General features: G+C 35.7%; 1 protein-coding gene across 3 annotated transcripts in view; it reads left to right on the top strand.

The window, feature by feature from the left end:
- The window catches only part of RELN (reelin), a 478,955-nt gene that overhangs the window by 316,380 nt on the left and 145,038 nt on the right, over positions 1-17,537 (top strand). For all 3 annotated transcript variants that reach the window (XM_072759913.1, XM_072759912.1, XM_072759911.1), the window contains exons 14-20: positions 269-477; positions 1,337-1,465; positions 2,514-2,623; positions 6,651-6,717; positions 10,652-10,885; positions 11,550-11,711; positions 16,044-16,280. In XM_072759913.1, coding sequence (XP_072616014.1) covers positions 269-477; positions 1,337-1,465; positions 2,514-2,623; positions 6,651-6,717; positions 10,652-10,885; positions 11,550-11,711; positions 16,044-16,280 — 1,148 coding nt within the window. The remainder of the gene's footprint in view (positions 1-268; positions 478-1,336; positions 1,466-2,513; positions 2,624-6,650; positions 6,718-10,651; positions 10,886-11,549; positions 11,712-16,043; positions 16,281-17,537) is intronic.

Here is a 17,537-nt window from a genome sequence, read left to right as displayed (position 1 = left end):
CTCTCCCACCCCCACCTGTCTGTGCGCTCACTCTCTCTCTCTCTCTCTCTCTCTCTCTCTCTCTCTCTCAAGTAAATAAAAGTCTTTTTTAAAAAATACCCCTGAAGACCACATCTACTACATGAAATAACAAGTGGGACATGAAGGACCTTGCCTGGTGCTCAATAAATGGCAGTTATATACATAGTAATTGTAAGATTGAATCTAGGAGAATTCACAGACTCACACAGAGCGATTATGAGTGATTCTGGTTTTGTTTGTTTTCAAGGTTCCATCTTTAGTTTCCGTCGTCATCAATCCTGAACTTCAGACTCCTGCTACCAGATTTTGTCTCAGGCAAAAAAACCACCAAGGGCATAACAGGAACGTCTGGGCTGTCGATTTTTTCCACGTCTTACCTGTTCTCCCTTCTACGATGTCTCACATGATACAGTTTTCCATTAATCTGGGATGTGGAACACATCAACCTGGTAACAGGTAGGAAGCCCTATTTTGTGTGTGAACTAATTAAAAATGAACACGTTGAGGAGCTTGGCTGGCTCAGTTGGTGGAGCGTGCAACTCTTGATCTCAGGGTTGTGAGATCAAGCCCCATGCCAACATAGAGATTCCTTAAAAAATAAAATCTTTAAAAAAAAAAGAATCAGAGCGACTTCTCAGTAGGTCCTCAGCTGAATTTTTAATGCAACATCCTTTTTAAAAAAATGCACACTTTCCCTCAAAGGGGAAATCTTCAATTAATATACAGAGTATGATTGGATGAGTTTAAGTAGAAATGACTTCATTCTAAGAGCTTGGTCTTAGGCATCAGAAGTGTTTGCACACTCCATGGCAGCCGTCCATGCTGACAGATTGCTGAGAGAGAAGAAAAACAAATAACTGGGGGAAGAAAAAAAAAAAGCCTGACCTCATGTTGGTTAGTGACCCCCTAATAATAGGTACGGAAATCAATTAGCACTTCAAGAGCTCTGACTTCTCAGTTTCACTCGAGGAAGTGTTGCTCGCCCTTTCTACGAATTTTGTGAGTCTCACATTCACGGGATGAGGTGGCGGTGTGAGACGTGGTAATTGCCTTGCCATCTCTCAAATTGAAGAGCACAAACACAAGTTCCCATTTGTTGGCTTTAAAAGATAGTTTGTTTCTCTAGCAGTGATTTAACTGTTTGCCCTTTGAAGGCTGGTCAGACTTCAGTGGAGGGGAAAGCAATCATTTTGGAAACAGCATCTTAAAATTCGTTGCCCTTGCTCTGCAAATGTTTAAAGTACTTAACGAGGGGTGAGTCTTTTCATTTTCTTTTCTTTGTGTTTTTTTGTTGTGCTTGTTCTGGCGTTACCAGCATCAGCTTAGAGTTTTCCACCAACCATGGGCGTTCCTGGTCGCTCCTGCACACTGAGTGTTTACCTGAGATCTGTGCTGGACCCCACCTCCCCCACAGCACTATCTACTCCTCCGAAAACTATAGCGGGTGAGTAAATTCTCTCCGAGAGATCAGGAGATTTGAATCTGTGTTGTGACTCAAAATCAATGAGGAAGGCTGAGATTATATTTTTTCATAATTGGTCAGGAAGTTTCCTGCTCATTTTCAGGGACATTTAGGAAGGACCTCATTAAAAAAAAAAAAAAAAAAGACAATAACTTCTGTAAATCTGATGCAAGACCACAATTTGTAGGGTCACTCATTCTTTGTGTACTTGGCTTTTCTATTTTGGATACATAAATTTAAATTCTGTATAGTGATTACACAGTTATTGCCCAAAGGCTTCTTGCCCAAATACTTATGGAAAGTTGCAGCATAGAGAGGTGGAAGAAAGTTAGGCCATGGAGTTGAACGAGGGTTCAAATTCTGCTTCTACCACCTACTTGAGTAGTATATCTATTCTCCAACTTTCACCTTCTTTCACATAAATTAAGGACAGTGTATCAGTGTATCAGTGATATACCCCTTTGAGGGCTGTTTGGAGAATTAAAGAGGACTGTGCCAGATACTTTCCACCTTACAAAATAAGTACTGGATAAACCAGTAAAAATATCTCCAAGCATGGCAAAATTAAGTTGAGAATTATTTTCTTTCTTAGCCTCTTTTTAAATGTGCATAAGACCGGGGATAGAAAAAGAAAGAGAGAGAGAAAGAAAGGAAGAAGGAAGGAAGGAAGGAAGGAAAAGAAAAAGTTATCAAGGCTAATACAGCTCCTGTGTCTGCAAAGATGCACATCATAGAATAATATCTAAGGTCTGAGTATTGATGTAAAAATGTCTAAAAAGAATGTCTAAAAACAAACTATCACTTGCTCTTAAGAGTAAACCCATTACTCTAGTGTGGTATGAATGTTTTTAGCAGTTATGTGTCTGTCTGAAAACTCTAAACAAACTTCACAGGTGAATTTAAAGAATTTGTTACCAAACTTTAGTGCTGTCCCAAGCATACAGAAACTAGAACATCAAAGACATGTAAAATAGGTTCAAACGATGTGAATGTAGTTTTGTGAAGCTGTTTTGTGCTAAATTTCTTGCAGGTGGAACCGAATAACGATTCCCCTTCCTAACGCAGCACTAACCAGGGACACCAGAATTCGCTGGAGACAAACGGGACCAATCCTTGGAAACATGTGGGCAATTGATAATGGTTAGTTTATGCCTGTCATAATCACATGCCATTGATGTAGAATCTTCCTGTGCTTTTGTTCGTTGGCACAGACTTAATCACATTTCTAAGTCATGGTCTTGCGATTCATTAAACGCCCTTTCTTCCCTTTCTCCTTTGCATTCCGTTAGAAGCCCAGGGATATGCACAATCAGAAAAAAAAGGCAGCAGAGTCAGCAATATTAGATGCCAGAACGTTTCAACATACATAATGTAAAAATGCGTAAAGCCCTGAAACTCAAATTCACAGCTGATGACAGGGGATATCCTAACATTTTCTTTGAATGTTTTACACAAAATTAACATAAATACTTACCATACTGCATGTATTAAAATAAAACCCATTCTTCTCTTAGTAACTACTGCAACATCTGGAATGCTTATCTTTTAGATGCAGACACCACACATAAGGGAACATCATCTCTAAAATGAAACTTCTGAAAAAAAAATATAAAATAAAATAAAATAAAATGAAACTTCTGAAGCAAAACTTCTACCTCCCTCTCAGAAAACAGTATAAGAGGAAAATTTAGATCTACATAATATATCCTATGTTATCTTTAATTTTTAAGTGCGTTGTTGATCGTTTTTGCATAACTTTAAAGCCAATTTCACTTATAACAAGTATACAGAAGAGAAGATATTTTAAGTTACTGGGGTGCATGACAATAAATTTCTTATGTTTGTTATTAATAGCCCACTCTGGTTTTTTAATAATTCTAATTACAGGCAGATTCGTAGGTTTCCTATTTTCAGAGTATATCAATTTGACTGAAGGTGCACTGTGAGGAAGTGGAAAGGGAGTGAAAAGGAGGGACAAAATGTCAATCCTTAAGCAAACTTTGGTCAATTTTATAAAGTAGGAAAAGCCTACATCATTGTTTCATGCTGATTTTCCATGTTTTAATCATGTTTTTGGAGGCACCGTGGGTGGCTCAGTTGGTTAAGTGTCTCCCTTCGACTCAGGTCTTGATCTCCAAGTCCTAAGATTGAGCCCCGCATCAGGCTCCCTGCTTGGCAGGGAGTCTGCTTCTTTCTCCCTCTGTCCCTCCCCACTGCTCATCTTTTCTCCCTGTCTCTCAAATAAAAAAAATCTTTTTAAAAAAATTTTTTGCTATTTTTAAAAAAGATTTTATTTATTTATTTATTGGAGACAGAGCATGAGTGGGGGGTGGGGAGGGGCAGAGAAGGGGAGAGAGGGATAAGCAGATGCCAAGCTGAGTGCAGAGCCTGACACAAGGCTCAATCCCACAACCCCCAGATCATGACTCCAGCCGAAACCAAGAGTCAGACACCCAGCCAACTGAGCCAGCCACCCAGGTGTCCCAATCTTTTTGCTATTTTTGAATAATCAAAAAAATTGATACACATTTAATAGGATACATTCTTGAAACTCAGGAATAACTCCAGGCAAGATAATTTACTAATGAGCCAATGTAAATTCTTTAAGCGGTCTATATTCAGAGAAAGACCAATAAGAGGCCCAGACTTCAAAGACCACATGAGTCATATGGACATAAACATAGTACATTTGCAAAACCATCTAAAGATTAATTTGGTAAAATGGACTTCCTCCATTGGTAGAACATGTTGCATAGCATTTGAATCACAACACCTGTTAATTTAGCTCTCAGGAATAAGTATGTGCCTCTGAACAGTAGGATATGGGTGACTCTTCCCCTGCCGTCATACTTTTTAGGGGTCCTATAATGAACTTATATTACTTTGATAATAATAAAAGAAGTCAAAAAGCCAATAATAAAGCAAATGAGGTAATTAAGAATGCTATAAGGCACATATAAGCCTTTGAAAAGCATATCTAAATTTCCTAAGGAAGGCTATTACATGATGCCAAGAGGGAAAACAGAGGGACACAGAAAGTGGCCCACCATTGTGTTGTGAGGAGAATGAGAAAAGGTAAGAATATATGGAATGAGCATGCTTAGCAGTGCAGGACAAATGCAAAACTTGGGGCACAATCTCCTCAATTCTGTTACCATTCTATATGTGAGGTTTTCACAACAAGACCTGCTCTCTGGCTTCTTCATAAGGCAAAAAAAAAAAAAAAAAAGGACACATACTTAGTCCTTCCCAAGAGAAATGTGTGCCAACTTGCCGAAGAACACTTCTGAAATCTCACCCACTTCCATATGGAATTCCAAATCATGTCAAGGGAGACAAACATAGAGGAAAAAAACAGGTTAATATCTTACTTCTGTTAGGTATGTTTTTCCTGCTAGTGTGTGCAGAAAGTATTTTTGAAATTATCCTGAAATTCTTAGAAAAATGGAAAATCCTAGAGCAAAGTATGTTTGTTACCACTTTTAAGATTTTTCAACTTGATTAAATTAAGAATAGCGATAAAGACAAATCCATCCTTTCCACACCTTTAGGGAAAAAAGCCTGTAAACTTACTCATACATTGAATCCCAATGACCCCATCCTTAGCAGGAAGGGATGACAAGATTCCTAATTACATATTTTCATTGATTTGGAAAATCTTGGTTTTTTGTTGAAATTTTTTACAATGGAAGCTTTTTGAACTATGAAATGGGTCCATTATAGGACAGCCCTCCAGAGTGATCCCGCAAGATGCGACGAACCACTTACAGGACTTAGAATAAATCCTACTGCAGCCATAAAATCAAGGGTGCTAGAAAAACAATCCATGAGCTTTACCAAGCTAAAGAATGAAGCCCTATCCCGATTTCTCAGCACTTGTGCTGTTCAGTAGAGCTCCACAAGGCAGATGGGGCGGGCAGGATTCTTGACCCTAGTATCATGATGATCATAACCAGACGGTGCCAGGCAGCATCCTAAGCATGAACATTTCATTTACTCTTTCCTCCAAAGATCATTATCCCACTTTAAAGAATAGGAATGCTGAGGCTTAGACTGGATAAATCACTTATGCAGAGTTTCCTAGGTGAAATGGGAATTTGAATCCAGCGTTATTTGTCACCTAAAACCTCTCCGCCTGCTATCTGATCTCATCCTGAACCATCAGTTTCCCTCCACAAGCGTTGTTTCTGGCTTCTCTGCATCACACTTAAATCAATTGGCTCCAGAGAAGTGTTTGTAGGAGCATAGGCCACAGGGAAGTTTGTTTTAAAATGAAATCATTTAACTGTTTTGACATGATTACAAGACAGAAAAAAGTGATAATGGAAGCCAAATTTGTGCCTAAAACTGAATATGTGAGGTCTTAACAACCATTGCATCTCTAATTCTTCATTGGTTTTGTTCCATTTTCACACTTTTTGGTTTATTATTTTTTCATTGTACTGGTTGGTTATCAAGAGGCTTACTCTTTATTGTATTTGAGTCTGAGTATCTACCATTCAAACCATCAGGAACCCTCTTCTTCTCATTCCAAAGATTAAAATTGAGGTTTTTAATATCATTATCAGTCAGGCCCACCATTTAGGAAAAGATCTGCATTTCAGAGAAGACTTAATTCTCAACAACAAGTTTTAACTCCCCATTTTAAGAAGGATAGATAAATATTTATAAAGATAAATACAATCACCTGCAATGCATTATCGATTTTTCCTAGGTAAGAATGGATGTTATAGTTTTTAAATTAAATTATTACATCTCCATTTCATGGTATATCAAATTGATCCCTTGTAAATTCTTTGTTCCAACCTAAAAAAAACTAAACTTTATAGAAAGTTCAAATCAGCAGCACACTATTCCGCCTGAAATCATTTTAGCTGATGAGGCTCCATTAAGGAACCCAAATCATATGTTCCTACCTTTTTTTGCTATGAAACATTAAAATCTTAAAAGAAGTCAGCTAAAACAATTCCAGCAGATTTGTTGCTAAGCACTTACAGTATCACACAGCATTCTATATGTCGCCCTGAATTGCTGCATACAATATGCATGTAATGGGCTAGATTTCATGGGTGTCGCTTCACAAAATTGATTCACATGCTAATGTTGTTCTTGGCTTTTCCAGTTGTTTTGCCATTTTCTTAAATGCTGTCTTTTGCCCTGCCTGCAGTTTATATTGGTCCGTCGTGTCTCAAGTTCTGTTCCGGCAGAGGACAGTGCACTCGACATGGTTGCAAGTAAGCATTTTAAAATAATAATTATACTTCTTTTTTTGAAATGTACTTTATATGTTGAAGCCATGAGTCATTTTAACTTGTTTTAATTTCCTTTTTAAGTTTTTGAGGTCTTTTCAAGACCAAAGTAGTATTCTCCAAATGGAATTTAAGCATAATAGAATATTAAATGTATGTTGTAAGTGGAAGTTGATGAATAAATAACAGTTCTATTAAGCTAAATTGTGAGCAAATTTAGCACACCTCGAGTAAATTTGTGAACAAATTTGAATTCTTCATAGCTTGATGACTGCCTTTTCTGTCTTTGTTTACATTCTTCAGTATGCTGTTTCTCCATAAACTTACTTGTTCTAGTGTTCTTGAGCCATGTTTTAATTCCTGTCAGACTTTGTAAATGAATTATGCAAATCAATACTGACCCAAGACTAAAGGAAACTAGAATGAGCCAAATTTAGCTGATTTGATGAGAAAATTCATCTTTAAATATGATTTTGCCATCTTGCTTACTTGTGAAAATCATTTGGGTCTTCAAAATGATATATAATGTATTTTACATAATGATGTTGAATATGAAGTCTGAAATTATATATAAATAGTTAATGTCTAGTCACCACTTGAAGCATTATGTTATGTTTATAACAAGAATGGATATTCATATGTATTGTCATTCCCATATTAATATTTAATTATAAAATATCCTGAAAATTCCTGAAACCACAATCTTTGTTATACAGATAAGTTTTCAACAACTGATCATCTAGTCTGTCCCTTCTTGTCCTCCAAGCAAAAAGAGTAATAATTAATTAATGGATAACTCTTAAAAGAGAGTGCTATCTGAAATTATATGCATGAGGCAAGGCACTTGTCAGCACTGACATTAGAGTGTCATGTTAACTTTTTAACTATATTGCAATGAATTTAATTAACAAAGAAATCACACTGCACAATAGAAATGTTTTAGAAAGTATGAAAGAATTGAAAAGTTCCTATTCATATTTAAAAAATCAATATGCAAATCTGTGCTTTTTAATAAAACTACCAACTCCCACTCCGAAACACTGACTCATTAGATCTGGGAAGCATTATCTGGTGTTTTCCTCGAGTTGTTATCTTCATCTGTCATCCGTAACCAGGCCATCCTCTCATTTAGTGCATTTCAAATAAAATTAACACAAGAACACCAGACATCTGTGTAATTCCTGAAGTTGTCCTGGAAAGTTTTGAAAACAAATTATCTAAAATGACAGCTGCTTTTATTAATGAAAATAGAAGTGCTATTTCTAAAAGACTCATCTATAATTATAATAGTTATACTTTATACTTCGTTTTTTGTGTACAGTATCCCTGTTAGCACTCGGTAGGTTTATTAAGGGAACCATCTGTGTCACTCATGAAAGCAAACAGAAATCTGCATGACAGTTTTATGCCTTCGGGCATTGTTCTTTTTTGACACTACATTATCTTGAATAATCCTATCCTCTTCCTCCTTCTGAGGTTTTTCAGAATATTTTCACCAGTTGGGCCTTGAGTTTTTCCCCTATTTCTGACAATGTTTTATGTTATATTCATTGGTTTTGTTCATTTGTGGTTGCACTAAACGTTTGGCTACTACATCCTTTTCCAGCAATATGTGACTTGTCAAGTAAGAGCAAAATTGCATAGAAAAGAAGTTTATATTCAATACCATTGGTTTCTTTTAAATGGATCCTTGTGTTTGGGGCTTTGTTTCTCTTCCCACTCTGCTCCCTCATCACTACTGTTATTTGCTACCAGGATACTACCTCTCCGGCTGCCTGGCACTTTCTTGCCTGTATATAATTCCCACCCAGGGTTTGTAAACTGACAACCCTTTGTCCTGATAAGCCCACCTTTGTTAGAGGTACTGGCGAGAAGGGCAGAGAGCATTACAAACCTTCCTCCATGGATGTCATCCCCGTAGCTTAACACTGAGGCTCTTTATACTGGCATACAAGGTGACCACAATGCTACGTTTAAGGATGGGAGGATGGTACAATAGGGGATACATCTGGAGTCAGCAGAGCCTCATGCCATTCCTGAAATCTCCCAACTGTGCTACCCTACTGTTCTGCAAAACAAAGGCTGAAAATGTATTTTTTTTTACTTTTTTATTCTTTAAAGATTTTATTTATTCATGAAAGACAGAGAAAGAGGTGGAGACAGGCAGAGGGAGAAGTAGGCTCCATGCAGGGAGCCCAATGTGGGACTCGATCCCAGGACTCAGGGATCACACCCTGGGCCAAAGGCAGGCGCTCAATCACTGAGCCACCCAGATGTCCCGCAAATGTATTTTTAAATATGTGAATGGAATATTTTTTAGCATTTTATCCCAATTACATAACTTTTGATTAAAAGTATACTGCCAAAAGCATTAAATGGAAACTGACTCCAATGTGAGTCATCTCTAAATGATCACCAGTTTCTCCCAATCACTGATCCTAAGAAGACACATTTAAGATACACAGTAATGCATTTGCCCTGAAATGAGTTCTGGCAGTAGTCTTGTTGGGGGACTAATTCCAATCTGTGGCCATGGTAAACCACATTCCGTTTTCTAATATCAAAATGTGTCCTCTTTAGCTAAGTTTTTATCATTTTTGGAAACTACTTGGTTACTCACAGTGTAAGTTGGTGAGAGGATATGTGAAAGAAGTTAACTGTTTGAGGCTTATTTACATGCTCCATAAATATTGGTTTTCTTTCCCACTCCCATCCCTAATGCCAAATAACTTTCAAACTTCACACTGCAGTAGTTCTTGGCATTTTAGGGTCCAACTTCTTGACAGTATGACGATGACTATAAACCTTCTCCCCCATAATATCCAGTACACAAACAGTTTTGCATTGGTTCATACACTCCAATAACCCTCTGTGAGGCCAGCATAGGTGCCCATTTCAGCACTAGTGCTAGAGAGGTAGTTTTCAGAGTTATGCCATAATATCATCATAATATCACCTCATTGGTATTTCATTGCTTTATAACATCCTTGTTTCAGATTTTAGGAGGTTTTGAATACTTAGATGAGAACCCCTCACCCTACTTCAAAAAAGACACCAATTTAACTTTATAATGGGTGACATAGTATATATAATATACTAAGAAATAGTGCAGTAAAAATAAAGAATTTAAAACTGATTCCTAATGAGTAAGTGCCTTAAAATATAGGAAGTTTCTGATGTTCAACTATTGAATTATCTGTGGTGAATTTTCTAATATAAATACAGTAGGAGGCAAGTTGTGTGGGGTGTGTTCTGTTTTGTTTTTCTTTTTCTTGAAGCACTATTATTTGGGATTCCAAGGTGAGCAGCACAGTTCTGCTAAGAACATCTATCCAGGTCAAGGTGTTCACATTCCCTTTAATCTAAGTTTGAAATAAAGATAGATTTCTTTTCCAATCTTTTCCAGATATTTCAAATAATTTCTATCACCAACATAATGTGTATTTTTACATTTGTTCTTAGAGGAAATTTATTCTAGATATCTTTGGAAGTATTTTATGTTTTTCTTACAAATTTAATGAACATAATTATGAATAAAATTGGATACATAATATGCCTTTTACAAAGATTTTAAATTGGAAAAAAAATAAAAATAAATAAATTGGAAATGTGGGAAATATAGATGCAGATACATTGCTGGCATTGGTTAAAGATGAGTGCTGAATTATTGTTTTAACCACAAGCTTTTTATAGCAGGTCTATAAATGCAGGTCTATAAAAATGCAGACTGCATTTTTCTGGAATATTTGCAGTCAACACCCTTATCAAGTCTTCAGATTCATTGTTTTCCAAAGACTAATGAGCCTTGCTTACCATTCAGTCAAATCCTGGCCTCTAGACTTCCTCCTCCCTGAATTAGATTCAAGACTCTCTGAAAGGACCAACAGCTTAAAATTTTATTTTATGGTATCTCTTTCAGGTGTGACCCTGGATTTTCTGGCCCAGCCTGTGAGATGGCATCCCAGACATTCCCAATGTTTATTTCCGAAAGCTTTGGCAGTTCCAGGCTCTCCTCCTACCATAACTTTTACTCTATCCGTGGTGCTGAAGTCAGCTTTGGTTGTGGTGTCTTGGCCAGTGGTAAGGCCCTGGTTTTCAACAAGGATGGGAGGCGTCAGCTAATTACATCTTTCCTTGACAGCTCACAGTCCAGGTGAGTTAAGGCAGGGTGGAATACATATAGAAACCAGATGCTAATGATTGAATTGAGATCTCTTTATTTTCCATTTCTTCCCTTTTGTGTTGATATATGCACCTTTCAAGATGAGAGGGAGCTTACAGTTAGTTTATACAGGGTTAATTTGCCCTAGTTTTTAATAAATTAAAAGACATACTGATGACTTTAAGATACTAATGACTGACTAGGTTTTTAAACACATGAAATGTTAGCATCAAAACTGTGTTCTTAGGCCAAGGGCTAGTTAATTATTTATGTAGTTTTATTTATTTGACAGCTTGCAGGGGCTGATTAGATTTAGTCTACATCTTCCCTTCCCCCAGTGCCTAATAAATAATGCAGGAAGGGAATGATTGGCATTTTAAGTGTATGTACACAACTACATAGTGTACAAGTATGTATAAATATACGCTTATATTTTTATGGACATATCTTCATATAAACATGCATTGACCTCATCTTCTACACATATTCATACATCTCATAGTGAAATTACTTACATTTTATAAAAGAGAGATGAATGGAAACATCCAGCTTTTGAGTAGTTCATTTAAATTTGTTTAGAAATCTTTAAAGCCAGAATGAACATTATGATTAAAAATTTCTATGCACACACTAATTACAGATAATTCATGTCTAGGTTTCTGCAGTTCACATTGAGGCTGGGGAGCAAGTCTGTTCTGAGCACATGCAGAGCCCCTGACCAGCCTGGTGAAGGAGTTTTATTGCATTATTCTTATGATAATGGGATAACTTGGAAACTCTTGGAGCACTATTCATATCTCAACTATCATGAGCCCAGGTATGTTGGAAAACATTTGGAAAAATGATTAGAGTGATATCTCCTTCCTGGGGAAATAATCATTCAACTGGTATAAGATTCAAGATATTTTTCTATTGAGAGATGATGACAGAGATTGATGCGAGTTGCAATAAAAAAAAAAACTAGCAAGTCACATTCTTCTATTTCATTTGTCATACTGATTTCTGATATTTGAAGAAATTCATTCTCATATTTTGAGATGTACATCTAAGAGAAATATCTTGATGCCCAGGAAATAGAATAGTTAATACTATTATCCTTATGTAACTCAACTGCAGCCTGTTTTTATATGGCACTAAATTATAAGTGCTGTTAACAAGTATTTGTTATAAATATATTATAATGTTATAACAAATTATATGAGATAATAATTCATAAACTCTGATAACTGGTATGTATTTAAAATTTGCATGTAATGTGATTAAGTAATGAGTACAGATAAATTTTTCCAGCATGTATAGCATCCCTGGCAAAGATGGAGTGTGAAGATTCACTTAAAGTCCTTTCTTCAGGCCACTTCTGTTTTTCTTTACCTTATACATTCACAATCTGTAGTTGTAATTGTGAGTTTGAAGTTTTTCTTGAAGCAGAGCCATCCTTCAATGTTCACAGAATAGTAATCACCCTTAGTGGTACAATTTCAGAAATGTCCAGAGGGTCTTCTCCTCTTCTAGAACACTCTTGACCTGCTCACTGAAATTCTTTTAAAAATTGCAGAATAGGAAAATTAAAATGCCTTTAAAAAAGGTAATACTGTGGCCACATTCACAGTCGGTAAAGAACTAATATCATTTGCCTTTCTGGAAGAACATTTGATCACGGGGAAATATGAAAAAAAGTGAGGGCTTTAGGCTCTCGGTTTGCACTGGCACCAAGGAAAAAAGACAGGGGCACTGATGATAGACTTCATATATTTAAAAATGTTGCCTACAGCAGTCCCTACATTTAAGTATTTATAAGGAAATGAGAACTTCTATTTTCATAGAAAATAAAGTAGCATGTAACAGAAATAATAGTTAACAATGTTTATGAGTTAAAATTACCTACCTTATAAAATTTTAAGAACACATCTGATGTGTCAAATATTTTCCTTGTAAAGGTAAATGAAAGACTAAGCTCAACTTTCTGACTCAGTAGACACCTATGAATACCAAAGAAACATTTCATAGCATCTCCGTAGTAGAGATGCTTCTAATATTAGAAGAAAATTAAATGAAAATCAAGCTGATCATAATAATGGTGAAAGCAGGAAGAAACTATCACTGTCCTAAGTTAACTTGGCCTAAAACACATTTTTTTCTAATCAGGATGGACAGCTCCAAAATTCAATAATCAATCTTTATCATGAAATTTAATTAATCTTTGTTGATATGAAAAATAATTACACATTTAATGTGCTATTGCAAAGGTGCATTTAATCTTGCCTGCCATTTGACAGCAACATTTTTCTTCTAAGCAGAATCCACATGGCTATTCAGCTCTAGGTGTGTACATAGCTTGAAAGATTAAGATCAAGTGGAGATTTTTTTTTTAAAGAGAACATGGTGGAGGCATCAAGAACACTTTTATTTTCCGTGCATGCACCTCTTTCCATGAGACCCTTCCTCCATCCTCCTCTTTCTTACAAATATTAATAAAAGGTTACACAGCAGAAGTAGAATTTGATAATTATGTTTTATATGATAAATAATACAAACCATATAAGTTCTTCATAGGAGAGTTTATATCTTGATGCCTTTAGCCATTTGCTGTATTTTCTTGAGTATAAATTGCTGCCTGTAATTGCTGTCAATTCCATATTGTCCCTTTCGGTCTTCGCTGTTCAAAAATGAAGTATGATCCATAAATTAGATATGCAAGTTCACTAACCGCTATTACTCCTGGCTGATTCCTAATAATTTGTTTGCCTGTGAGTCACTCAGTAAATAAAAGAACTCTCTCTGTTCGCTATTTATAAGATGTAAAGCCTGTACATTTATCTAAGCTAATCTTTTAATTCAAACTAACTAGAATGTCGAGTGCTAATTGGTATTTTTAATGTAAAACCTTATATCACTGCTGAAACTAAAATTATTCTAGATTTGTCTTAATTATAGGGCTTGTTTCCTATTTTAAAATTATCATAAGGCCTATTTTTATTTTATTTTTGTTTTGATGATGAGAAATGTCTGAGCTTAGTATCTACCCCAAAAGGAAGATTGATAACAGAAAGTTGACCCAAGTCCCTGGGGTCTCATCCAGGAATATTGGGATCAAATGGTTCCATAGCTATTCTAACCAACCACTGCAGCGTGCACAGAGTAATGGAAGCAGAGATTCCCACCCCACTGCACATACGAAGTGAATGTGAAGAGCACAGACTCTACAACTATGCTGCCTAGATCCAGCTCCGGGCATTGTCACCTAGAAGGCACTTAACATTAGGGAGAATATTTCACCTTTTTGTGCCTCAGTATTCAGATTTCTGTTGGGGTACACTGACAATAGGTACCTCATTTATGCAGTAAGAAGTTGTGTTTTTGCACGTGCCAGATACTGTTCTAGGTACTAAGACACAATAGTGTTTCTGACTTTGCCATAAGGGTATTATCCCAACTTCACAGATGAAGATGCTAAGGAGCATAGAAATTGAGTACCTTCCCTGCAGCTGTGAGGTTATTAACTACTAGGTGTCAGAGTGGAGACTTTAACCCAAGAGTCTGATTACAGACCCATAGTCTTAACGCCTCTGCAAAGGAAAATATTCGTCATTTCAATTACTGTTTTCACACATACATATACATGCACTAAAATAAAGGAAAATGACCTTTGAAGTTGCCTAAGAAATTCTGCTTTTCAGTTGTTATTTTTAAATTATATTTATTTTCATCAGAGAGAATAGTAACTGCTTTTAAAATTATTAAAATAAAGGAAAATTATAATATTCTAGTAACACAATGAGCAAATTAAATTTTTAAAATTAATGCATAATGTTTTCATCATTGAGCCACTTTAAGTACAGTTTGTTTTATTTCTTTACATATTTGATATATTAACATAAATATATTTATTTGATTTTTTAGTAAGTACTTAAAAATTAAAGTGAAAATTACTAAAATACTCAATTTAACCAAATTTTACTCTTCTAATAAATTCACATTGGTGAAAAAATTCAGAGATTTAAAGTGTTTAAAACCGTAAGTATTTCAAAGTATTTAAACACCATAAATGTTATTGCTGTGTCTTTTTAATTTAAGGAGTGTTTTAAAATTTATATTTCTGTAATTGAATATTGATTTTCCATTATATAAAAAGTATGTTTTCTTACGTTGCAAAAAATTCTGCCAGTTTTTTTTACTGGTAGTTTGTATAATTATTAGTGATTAAAATCATGTCATCCTACCCCATATCTCCACATACAAGTTATTTAAAGAGAAAAGAGATATTATTTTTTAGTAACTCTACCTATATAAAAATATATATTTCCAAGATGTGATTTGACATTTTTTACACAATAACTAACAATAAGCATAATATAAATATGAAAATCAATCTAATTTCTAATTAAACCCAGCCTTAGACATTTAAATTTTTAAATAATTTGTTTCTAAGCTATCCAACTAGTCCCCTGTCTTAGGGAGCTTTCCTTTGCTCACTGGGAAAAAGAGTCAGTCCCTTTAGTATGTGTTTACTGCGAACACCTCTCCTGGCGTTTAATTGTACATTGATGGAGACAAATGCTCCATTTGCCATTTGCTTCATATCTCACCTTGTGTATGGATGTGAGCAGCATGGTACTGTGATTTATGGAGCTTTCAAGGAGATGTCGTTGCAGTGGCAATTAATGTATGGTTCCTGCTGCTGTGTACAGTAATTGCTCCTGGAAATTAGATATTATTCTTAATTTTCTTCCCCATTTGTCACATACAAGTTTGTTGTCATAGCCACCATGACACAGCAAGTCACCTCATACACTGTGCTAAGCTCATGGGAATTAGGAAGTGCCACAGTTCCAATCAGCCTCAAACTGTAATATGTGTAACAAATGCCCAAGATCCTTTTTCAGACTAAGACAAATCCTGCCCCTTTGACAACTGTGTTTTATTGAGTCAGCTTTTCTGAAAGCAGATGAATGAAAGCAGTCACATTTTGGGATGTGTTCAGAAGACTTTGGGTCAGACAAGAAAGTGGAAATCTCAGAACAATGTTTATAATAGTGGAGAACTATTTTTTTTTTTTTTTGAGTGCTGTACCATAGGGAAAAAAATATTCTGCGGTGAATGTTTGTATTTTATATATCAATCTGAAGTTTTACTTTTTTTTTTTCTTTAGAATCATCTCTGTAGAGTTACCAGATGATGCAAGACAGTTTGGAATTCAGTTCAGATGGTGGCAACCATATCATTCTTCCCAGGGAGAAGATGTATGGGCCATTGATGAGATTATCATGACATCTGTCCTTTTCAACAGCATTAGCCTTGACTTTACCAATCTTGTGGAGGTCACTCAATCTCTAGGATTCTACCTTGGAAATGTTCAGCCATACTGTAGCCATGACTGGACACTTTGGTAAGAATTTAATTTCTGTTGTTGTTATGATTTGCATTAAGGTTTGGAACACAAGAATGATCTTCTAGTCCATCCAGCACTTAGTCATTTGCTGACAAATACTTACTGAATATGAACCACCTCAAAAGTCAAGTAAGATATCTTGGTAAGAAGGACTGAAGACAAAATACCGATAGATTTAAATAAATATAAAATTTCACCATTGTTACTAATCTCAAATTTTTATTTCCCACTGTTACATATAAAAACCCTCTTCAAAAGTGTTAATAACTAGAGTTAACTAATACATTGTCCTTTCATGGAGACCCATCATGATTATGGTAAAATGTGAAATCACTCTAATGACTATTTTAATAAAACTTGTCATAAGTAGTTTTGTTTTAATCCTGTCTTACATAAAGCCCAGGAAGTTTCTTCATCACTAATTTATTAATAACTAAGATCTACTTTTAAACCCATCTTATTAAGCAATATTGGACCACTGACTCATATAGTTAATGTTGTTGGGGTTTCAAGATTGTGGACTATCCAAGCCAAAATCTTAGATTTGTGGTCAAATGCAAACTTCATTATACAATAAACAGTAAATAAATAGTTTAAGACTGTGAGTAAGTCCAGGGAGGGAGGGAGTGAATATCAGGAAGAGAAGCCAAGAGTTGTATAGAGGCCAGATCCTGTAGAGCTTCTAGGCCCAGTAACTCTAGATTAAAACTCAGGTCTGCATCATTCAAAACTCACAGCCCTCACCAGTGTGCATATTGCCCCTCTCTGGGTTCCTTTAGGGCTTTAAACATAATTGAGGAATAATATTCTAAGAGAGTTTTACTTTCTATGGAGTCATGGTCAGACCAATTTAATTTCTCCAGACGAATCTCACCAAAAGCTATTCACTGCAGTTGTCTCCAGAGAGCATATCATAAATGACCCATCAGTGACCTTATCATAATTAGAGGTAAATTTTACACACCATTGCACAGAAAATTACCTTTGATGGGAATTGTGCATGGACATCACATCTCACACACAGCAGGCTAAAATTCTAGCATCAAAATGACAGCTAATGGAATGGAAGTACAGCTGGTCACTTTTGCTGCAAGCACTGTTGAACTAGATAGAATGAAATTTCTATATAGCAAAGTATGAAAGGTTATACTGTGTTTTCTATTTGATAGCCTCCCTCAGATGCTTGTTTTTATGGAAATTCTTTCTTAGTCCTAGAGCCATCAAAGAAGACAAAGGAGTGAGGCAAAATAAGAA

Source organism: Vulpes vulpes, chromosome 5 (genome assembly GCF_048418805.1).
Source record: "Vulpes vulpes isolate BD-2025 chromosome 5, VulVul3, whole genome shotgun sequence".
Taxonomy (NCBI): Eukaryota; Metazoa; Chordata; class Mammalia; order Carnivora; family Canidae; genus Vulpes; species Vulpes vulpes.
The sequence above is the reverse complement of the archived record's forward strand: the minus strand, read 5'-3'. Positions and strand labels throughout refer to the sequence as shown.